At 40.7% G+C, this 10576-nt stretch overlaps 1 protein-coding gene across 1 annotated transcript in view; it reads left to right on the forward strand.

The window, feature by feature from the left end:
- Positions 1-9027, forward strand: part of CENPK (centromere protein K) — a 94605-nt gene extending 85578 nt beyond the window's left edge. Inside the window, exon 11 of the mRNA XM_073623561.1 lies at positions 6846-9027. Coding sequence (XP_073479662.1) covers positions 6846-7004 — 159 coding nt within the window. The 3' untranslated portion in view covers positions 7005-9027. The remainder of the gene's footprint in view (positions 1-6845) is intronic.
- The last annotated feature ends 1549 nt before the right edge of the window (positions 9028-10576 follow it).

Consider the following 10576-nt stretch of genomic DNA (forward strand, 5'->3'; position numbering starts at 1 on the left):
CTAACTGAGTCAGCTGAAAGTTCCGTTTCTTCTTTGGGTACCTTAAAACCTCCGCAGACTTTGCATGCGTTTCCCATCCATGCATTACTAGAACAGCTTATTTATGCTGAATGGGATCATTCGGATAAGCATTTTCTCCCTCCAAAGAGATTTGCAGTACTCCATACCATGGAGGAGAAATTCACAAAAAAAGGATGGAATGTACCAGCAGTTGACGCTGCTATATCCAGTGTGAATATAAGTCTAACTTGTTCTGTAGACAATGCTTAAGGATCCAACAGATAAAAGGTTGGAATTCCTGTTAAAATTCTCTTTTTCTTGTGCAGTTACTCAGCCTGCAGTCGCTGCAACAGGCATCTGTCAATCCCTAAAGGACCAGTTTAGACAGGCCCTTAAGGAGGTTCCTGAACAACAAGCCCGGGACTTGGCCGAACTGCCAAGAGCATTATGTTTTGCTATTGACGCCATTAAAGATTCTATTCACCAGGCGTCTCGCCTTGCGCTTGTGCTAGTACACATGCGTAGGATCCTGTGGTTGAAAAATTGGTCAGCCGAAGCACCATGTAAAGGGCTCCTAACTGGTTTTTCTTTTCATGGGGATCGGCTATTTGGGGATGATTTGGACAAATACATCCAAAAGATTTCAAGTGGGAAAAGTACTCTTTTGGAATAAACATCCTTCATTTAAGCGAGCTCTTTCTCCAGCACCAGGGGCATCTGCCTCTAGGCAGTCGCGATGGCCTCCGCCGTCAGAGTCTAGAGGAAAGCCTCAGGGTTAGACCCAGGCACAAAAGAAGTCCTGGGGGCGGAAACATGCAAAGCAGATTTCTAAAGCCTTATTTTGAAGGGGTGCCCCCACTCGCCAGGGTGGGGGGAAGACTTCTGCAATTCTCCGAAGTCTGGCAGGAGGAAATTCAGGACAGATGGTTCATCTCCACGATAACTCTAGGGTACAAACTGCATGAGGTTGTTAGGAAAGATGGTGGCTTCATTCCAAGCCCATTCCCTAAGCCCAGTTCTATTCGAGACTATTGCAAAACAGTATCTTATCTGCTTGAAAAAGTCACGTGTCTAGTGATGCAACACGTCGGGAGGAGCCAGTGACGTCACCCGTAGTGCTCAGTGTGTACTGCCGGTTTATGAGGAGTATTGTATTGTATGCAACTGCTACTTTTATGCGATCTACTCTGCAGGAGAATGTGAGTGTATATTGCTTTAATTACATAGGATATCTCATGCTGTACCATCTACGCATTGGCCCTTTTTTCTTTTTTTTGATTACTGCAGAAACACAGCGAGGCTTGTATTCAGTCCAGCGTATGTGATAAAGCAGCAGGAACTCTGATCTAACCGTCTGTCACTGTGGTCACATATTGAGGCTTGAAAAGTATTCAGCATATGTGAATCAATTAGAAAAGACTTGAATTTTATTATTTGGATAACTTTGTGGTATCCTATATTTTATTTGGTGTCTGTGTCACATTTTATTGTGGAATTATTTTTTATTTGGTGTCTGTGTCACAATTTATCACCAGTCACACCAGTTATTATATTGAAAGTATTTTTTATTTTTTTTATGGTATAGGGTATATTTGTTGAATTTTAGTTGATATTTAGCACATTATTAGCCCTCAAATCTAGTGTTCTTGGTTGCTATATCCTCAGCAAGGAGGGTTTCGGAATTGGCTGCTCTTTCTTGTAAAGAGCCATATTTGATTATTCACAAGGACAGGGTCGTGTTGCCTCCTAGTTTTCTGCCTAAAGTGGTCTCAGGTTTTCACCTGAACCAAGATATTGTCCTACCATAGTTTTTTCCAAAACCATGTTCTAGGGAAGAGAAGTCACTACATTGTCTTGATGTGGTGAGAGCAGTCAAGGTCTATTTAAAGACGACTGCTCAGATCCGGAAGACTGATGTCTTATTTGTGCTGGCAGATGGTCCTAGGAAAGGACAGGCAGCGTCAAAATCCACTATTTCTAAGTGGATTAGTCTGGTTATAATTCAGGCTTATGTTTTAAAAGGTAAGATTCCGCCTTTTCAAATCAAGACGCACTCTCTACCAGAGCAGTTAGTGCTTCTTGGGCAGTGCATCACCAGACCTCCATGGCTCGGATCTGTAAGGCCGCAACTTGGTCTTCACCAGGTTTTATCAGGTGGATGTAAAAAGGCATGAGGATATAGCCTTTGGGCGCAGTGTTCTGCAGGCAGCAGTGTAGGACCTCAAGTCTGTGGGCGCCCTGCAGGTTGAGTCTCCCTCCCCTCAAATAGCATTGCTATGGGACGTCCCATATAGTTAATAACTATGGCTCTGTGTCCCATGATGTACGATAAAGAAAATAGGATTTTTATATCAGCTTGTGCCAGTGTCCATCACCTGAAGGTGCCTATATACCCATATAGTTACTAACTATGGCTCTGTGTCCCGTGATGTACTCCAAGAAAAGGATTTTACAGGTAAGCTGTTATAAAAATCCTATTATATCCCAGGAAGATCCATAGTGAGTGTTATGCCCTGTACACACAAGCGGACTTTTCGACCGGACTGGTCCGACGGACTGAATCCGGCGGACAATCCGATCGTGTGTGGGCTTCATCGGACCTTCAGCGGACTGTTTCTGTCGAAAATCTGATGGACTTTGGAACATGTTTCAAATCTTTACGTCGGAACTCCGCCGGACCCAGTTCCTATCGAAAAATCCGCTCGTCTGTATGCCAGTCCGACGGACTAAAACTGACGCTATGGCAACTATTGGCTACTGGCTATGAACTTACTTATTTTAGTCCGGTCGTACAGCATCACGTACGAATTTGTCGGACTTTGGTGTGATAGTGTGTAGGCAAGTCTTTTGTTGCCGAAAAGTCTGCCCATGTGTACAGGGCATTATAATTTGGGTTCATGGGATTTAAACGCTTTGTGGATCCATGTCCGGTTATCCAGTTTAATTACTATAATACAAAACTAATAATATTTAAATACACACCATTATATTCTTTTTTTGACTTTTGTATTTGATATGAACAGACAAATGTAAAAAAAAATTACTTTTTTCTTGCTAGCAATTCAGATGGGGGTGAGCTATACAGATTTTTTTTTTCCTGCCAAATTCACTATGACATTCTCATACAGACCTTTACTTCCAAGCAATTGTCCTCCAGATTCCAAGCTATTGTCTACGTGATTGTACAGTGATTGTATTTTGTGAAACATTTGGTTCCTCTCAATGACTGCAAGCTTGGGTCACTGTGACATTGACTGACATAAGAGGGTGACACATCAATTTATATTGATACATTGGAGACTTGTTATTGTACATCTCCTGATTTACAAAGTCCAATCAAATAGAATAATGACTTACAAAGGAAAGTATTTTTATGGTCCTATAATTTATAGTCATCTCTCTCTCTCCCAGCCTTTAGTTTTACTATTTTGTTTAGCAGAGAAAATCTCACAAGTACATGAATGCATATAATTAGCATACAAATCTCAATAAAATGTTTATTTAATTCTAGCGTTCTTATTTTACATGCAAAATACATTTTAGAAAATATTTTAACCCTTTTGCTGCCAAAGCCTTTTATGCACTTTTTTGCACACGTGCTTTTCACACTAACCACATTCTGACCCTTTCAGAGTTCTAAAATCCAGGAGGCGGAGGCAGGCATTTGGGTCATGTGACCGATGTGTCACAGCGCTCACATAGTCGGAAAGCTCCTGATTGCAAGTATGCATTGGGAACTTTCCGGTACCCACCAGCTACCATGCAGGTAGCGCACTCTCAGCATGGTAAGTTGTTTTAACAGGGCTGCATATATGCTTCTGCTCGGGAGGTGGGCCTTAACGCCGAGCGTTGTGTTATGTGTTTGACCAGCATCAAGGGGTTAAAAAATCATTTTAGCCCTGAAGATGACATAAAACCCCAAAACATTTTATATTTTCTGAAAGCAGACACCCTAGAGAATAAAATAGTGATAGCTCTAATTTTTTATGTCACACAATATTACCGCAAAGGTCTAGGAAATGCAAAATTTCAGTAAAAAATACAATAAAGTTAATTTTTTTTTTTTCCAAACAAGATTTATTGAGAATATAATTTTCAAACATACAGTACAAAAAGTAAAATATGTCAAGCATATTGTTATACAATCAATGTAGGCAGCAAACAGTTGGATAAATGTAACATGTACATACAGTTAGCCTGCCTAGGGGTTATCCGTGCCCAACATCAAGGAAGGCTGCAAGTATCAAGCAAATGATAATGAACTTCAAATGGGGGGGGGGTGGAGGAAAGGGTATTCTGGGATAAGCATAAAATGTATTTGGTTGGGTTAGAAGGGTTGGTTGAAGGAAAAAATGCAGATATGAAGTTTTATGCAATGGCCAATGAAACCCTCCTAACTAGGGTTAAATCTGTAAGGGATAAAGGGGGTTGGTGACACTTTAGATTAATAGATATCAATGTAAAAAGAGGGAGAAGATGAGAGGTGGAGGACATGTTGAAGGTAGAGAGGGAAGATGTGTAGTCTGTTACGAGATCTCTTCGGTGGAGGGAGCGGGGGTTGTTCAGATCTACCTTCCTTTTTAGATGAATATTGCGTATGGGGCAAACAAATCGCTCGCCCATTTGCAGGTTAGACCTGGGGGTTGACCAGGCTTTTGTATTGATCAGTGGTGCAATAGTAAAACCAATTGGCCCAAGTGGCTGTGAATTTGGATGAGGAATCGTTTGCCAAGTTAATGAGTTCTTCCATATCTGCGATTTTTTTTTTTTTTTGAGATGTATGAACCACTCTAAAAGTGATGGAGTGTCGTTCCAATGAATCGGTATACATAGTTTTGCTGCATTCACCATGTGCATGGTGAGCGATTTGTGAGGGGAGAGATGTGTGGTGAAGGAGAAACTGCGCTGGTGAGTAGTCCAAAGTGTATGTCGTAACTTATGAGATTACAGAGTGTATTTCTGTCCAGAAGGGTTGAATTTAGTAAAGTTAATTTTAGGTCATGCTAACGCAATAAATTACCAATTTTTGGGTAAAATATAAAAGATGAGGTGGCACTGAGTAAATGGATACCCAACATGTAAAACCTTAGATTTGCATGTGTCCATGTAATGGCGTCAAACTTCAGTACTCTATATTTTCTATAGGCGACACTTTAAAATATATAGGTTATTAGTTTAGCATTGCGGAAGAGGTCTGGTGTTAGAAATATTGCTCACTCCAGCGTGCGCGGCGATATGTAACCTGTTTATCGCAGTTTACTTATTCATGCCTAGGTGCCCCCGATGTGTGTGATTACGTGCATCTGTGGGGGGGGGGGGGACAGATCTCAAACATTTTTGGGGGAGATTTTATGTGCTTGGGTATAACTTACGTTTTTTTAACTTAACGGTTTTAATTTTTTTATTTAATCAAATAGGGGACAAAAAGTCCCCTTTCTGATCCTTTTTTGTTGACTAGTTCTCTTTAGTGAGACATGCATAGACCCTGCATGTCTCCCCTGTGCACCACTAAATGTAATGCAATGCAGATCCTATTGCAATACATCCTTTCCTGGCTGGGGACACTGAGAGGCGGATCCGGGAGTGACGTCAAACACGTCGCTTTTCTGGGTCAGCAACAAGGAGGGGAAAAGAGCAGTCCCGGGCCCGCAGAATGACAAACAGAGCCCAGGATACATGCGGGGGTAGCTCTGTTACCAGGATGGGGGGGGGGGGGGGGTTGGTAATCGAGTGGCAGTGGAGCTGCCTAAATGCTTTCACCTGACAGGTATGTCTCTACATCGTATGGACCTGGCAGCGAAAGTGTTAAAGTGTACCTGGGAGTATTGGTTAGACTCCAACAGTGCTAAGCAAGTACTCAGAAGGGTCTGCATATGCCTTTAGGAGCCCCTTTCTGCAGCTTAGCCTGAGCTAATGTAATGTATGTAAATCCCTGGCCCCACCCTCTTTAGCCTTTTGTATATTCCTATTAGCTAGCAAGGCTGTAATAGTGATGATTATTCACCATTCAGTTTGTACCACCATGCACTGTTAATTAAACCATAAAGGCCCTTTCGCACTGTTCAGTTTTCAATGGCTTTCAGCTTCTGCAGGAGGAAAATATAGTTTGCTTCCAGTAAATGCCGCCCATGTGCCTGTCCAAGTTCTTGGGGTCAGCAAGGAAGGACACGATCTACCTGTCACCTGCCCCCGATTGATGGTTTGACAACACCTGCTTTAAATCCTCTGAAACTCTTCACGCTGTAGGTGCACTGAGCTTTGAAAAGTCCTGTATGCTGCATTTTTGGTGCAGTTTTTCAAAAGCACACTTCCAAAGGGCCCTAAGAATATAATGCTTTAACCTGAGTAAAAGTGGAACAAGCACAGTTGGACTCAAGTTCTAAGTATTTTTACCAAAGCTGCCTGAACTGTGACCTATCTACATTAAAATAAAAAAACCCTTTCCCTGTTCAACCTGCACAAATAAAGCTTGTCTTCTGTTACTGTAGATAAAATGCATACTCTAAAAACTAAGTAAGCTAATATTAGGTAGTAATGCCCATGTTCTGCTACTGTATACACTGCATAAAACTGCATAAAGTGCATCCCTCATTGTTTACCATTGTCATGTGACCTGTTGTGATTGGTCACAGCAATCACATGGTACCGGCAGCGGTAGGTACACTGATCACGCTAGAGCGCAGCCTGGGAAAGACATCATATGACGTCCACCCAGAAGAATAGGGCTCCCGCTCAGGGCGTCATTTTACAATGGTCTGGGCGGGAAACAGTTAAGTGAAAGAGGGAAATTATTTTGACATCTAATTACTAATTTGCCTAAACCTTCATTGCTTATTATCTTTCAGGCCCTTATCGGCAAAACTTTGGACTCTCCTCATGATCCTTACATTAGAATTAAAGAGGAATTTTGGCCACCTTATATTGAAATGTTACTCCGATATGGAATTGCATCGCGCCATCCTGAAGATCCAAACAAAATACGTCTAGAAGCCTTCCACCAATGACTTGGTTTTATAAGCCTGATCAATATGAATATATTGAATGAATGAATGAATATAAACCGTTCTCTTCAGCTTTTCATTCTTGTGCTCATGGATAATCTGCCTCTGAAAACAGGTTCATGTCATCCTTTAATAAGTAGCACCGTAGTGCATTTGTCAGAACTCTACTCTTCCTTTTTTTTGGTTAATATGTCAGTTATCTTTTGAAGGACAGATAGGAAAGACAACTGATAAACAGCAAGAATGCAGATTGTGGACATAGCATAACTTGTTCTTATTATTTGGCTGGAAGTAAAAGAAATGTTACCAGTAGCCAACAAATGGCAGCTTTATAGTCAATCTTTCAAGGTTATGGAAAGTAAAATCCCGATGTCTGTTCCACTGGGCTTCACATCCCCAATTTTACTTTTCCACCAGTGTCCTACATTTTTTCCCCCTGAACACTTAGTACGCCATATTACCATCTTGACTCTTAAGTGTATATATCTGCACCTAAAAGCAGCCTAACCGAAAAGCATTGCTTTACATGACCCCATTTGCAGTTGTCTGGTTCATATACCCAGTTGATTGGTACATTGTTAGTAATATATTATCTATTATGTAGATATTTTATATGGCTTAGGTTGAGAACATTCTCTGAATTTATATAAAATCAATAAAGACTTCTTGTTATAACAAAAGACAAATTCACCATTTTTTATGTCATTTCTCTGATTGTTTGGTATGTATTTTCTTCAGATGTATTTGTACCGATAATTCTGATTTGTGAATAAGATTTTATTTTAGGACAAAGTGGGGTTTTTTTGTGTTTTTTTTTTTTACAAAACTGAACAAACATACACATGGGGGAATTGGGAGGGGAGAGACCAGGCAAAATGTAAGCAGATTAAACTTTAGCATTAAATATACCATTGGAAGCATTTTGTTATATATATATTCGATCAGTGCAATAAAATAACAGTTGATCTGGCCAGTAATTCAGAGCTGTCCTATGTCTTGTGCACACTTCCTGTGTCTTCTCAAGGAGCGTAATTATCCTTTATATTTCTTACCTTGGGACTACAAAATGATTAGCCTTTTTTTTGTGGAGATGGGAGAGTAAGTGGGTCTTGGTAGTTTAGTAAAAGATAATTAAATGGGCAAGGCAGACAAAAAATCAGTCCAAAAAATTTCTAGGCGTTTTCAGCCCACATCAGTTCATTTTTCTTTTTCATACATCATGGGGCACAGAGTTAGGCTAATATTCATTACCTTCTGGGTTATACGCCATCTCTAGGTGAATGGACACTGGTAGACAAAGACATAGACAGGAAGTGATCCCCTATATAACCCCTCCCATACAGGAAGTACATCAGTCTTTTTACCAGTTTCTGCAAGCTGGATAGGCACGTTTGTTTGAGCTCTCTGAGCTCCAGGCCTCTAGTCCCACAAACAGTTCTTAAATGAATCAAGGGATTGACCGATCGGATCCATTTGACACAGGCTCGATATGCTTAGATAAATGGTACCCGAGGCTCACAAAGAAGACACAAGATCCTGCAAGGTTTTGCCTGTAATGTGACCTCCGGGCGCTGGACCCTGCAAAGTGGAATCCTGGACACCCCAGCGCTAAGGCATTCCTGCAGGGTGCTGTACAGGTCCAAGGGAGTGGACCCTAAACATGAAAAGGGTACCCAGTTCTTGAAGGTCCTCAAGTGAGAGGAACCCCCCATGATGGGTGAAGATTGGGCTCTTAGTTTCTTAGTTACTGGTGGTCATTAGAGGGGGATACTTTGTCTTCCATAATCTTGTACCCTTGTGCCATCACAGCCCTTGGGGATACCTGGGGTGTTCCCAATCAGGACTATTTTCAGACTAATTTATTACGTAGAGGTTTTCCTAAAGAGGAACTAATTTGCCAAACAAGTTGGGACCGCTGTACACCACTCTGCATATTAAATAACCATCCACCCTCTTTTGAAGCAATTCCTTAATTTATTATTGCAATTCAACCATATCTTTATATACTTATTGGCTTACAGGAGGTATGTTTGTGGTAGCAGAGATTAGCATACAGGGGGTGGCTTGATGTTTTATTTCATGATGTGTTTTATGAACTGATTTTAATTGTATTGGATAAAATAAAAGGTTTACAATTTTACCAAAGGGGTCATGTTTCCATTTCCTGGGGTAATATCTGGCACCTTTAAAAGACCCCGTTCTTTGTTTTTCCTTTTGGTATATATTTCATTTTTGGAATGTGCTGCCATGAATATCATGTTACATCTCTAGTTTGTCTTTGTAAACCTGTACTTAGTATAGGTTTATATTAAAACACGGCCAGGTCCCCTCCATAAGACCACATTAATCCTCCTACATATTGTGTATTTTGGACCCCCTTAAGAAAGTGTGGGTTTTGGGGTAGGGATTCCCCACTGTGCCCTAAATGAACCTCCGAACAAGAGCATCTTATTTACATTTTCTGGAAATGCCCAAAACTGATCCAGTACTGCTATGATGAGTTGACATTATTAACTGTGCATTTCAACTTCACTATTCTTTTGAACCAAAATGGGAATCTTGGTGCTTCTCTCACCTATTGGTAGAGGTAATCAGAACTCTATACCTATCCACAAAAGTTATCACACAACTATGGCTAGCCCCCTACCACACATGTTTGGATAGAAAAGGTGAACACTATCCTGTCCATGGAGGTAGCGCTCCAAAAATTGAGAAGATCTATAGTGGGTAGTTAAACAACTTCATGCTTGCACCACCTGCTTTTGAACAGTCTCCTTGGAGATTCCTGTTGTTAGCATAGATACCCAATCGACACCCCTTGCCACATACTGCATATTCCAATTGCTTTGCACGTTTGGCACAATGAAGATCACACATACCAAGGTAATGATAACTTTTAAATGCAACATTTTATTAAATGTATATCTCATATACAATTAAACTGTCTTGATATTGTTTTTCATGTAATTACATTATTTATTACATTTTTTGCCGTTTACCACTTCCTGAATTCTAATCTAAGGATGATGCCATTCAGCCCCTAGGAGCCTACAGCCCCTTCCATGTCAACACATCCCAGGAGGCTGCAGGAGCAGTCTCTCTCTGTCACATGATGTTCCAAATGCACAGTGGGGGAACCACTGTTATTCATCAGAACGTCACAGCCACCTCCCAAACTTGGAATGGTGGCACTGGGGACATGTAGTGGTGAGAAGAATCGGCAGCTGGAAGACCGTGCTGGAGTACATGGACTGGCATATACCTAATTTGTAAAAGTCATCAGCTACAGTATTTATAGTTGCTGATTTTTTTATTTTGTTCATAAATGTGAAAAAAAAGATCCTCTTTAACCACTTAAGGACAGAGCCTAGTTTTGAGATTTGGTGTCTACAAGTTAAAATCAGGCTTTGTGTGTGTATATGTGTGTGTGTGTGTGTATGTGTATATATATATGTATATAAAATTATATAACACCATGGAGAATAAAATGGTGGTCGCTGCAATACTTTCTGTCACACCGTATTTGCGCAGCGGTCTTACAAGCGTTTTTTTTTTTTTAAGAAAATACACTTTTT

Source organism: Aquarana catesbeiana, linkage group LG01 (assembly GCF_042186555.1).
Source record: "Aquarana catesbeiana isolate 2022-GZ linkage group LG01, ASM4218655v1, whole genome shotgun sequence".
Classification (NCBI taxonomy): domain Eukaryota; kingdom Metazoa; phylum Chordata; class Amphibia; order Anura; family Ranidae; genus Aquarana; species Aquarana catesbeiana.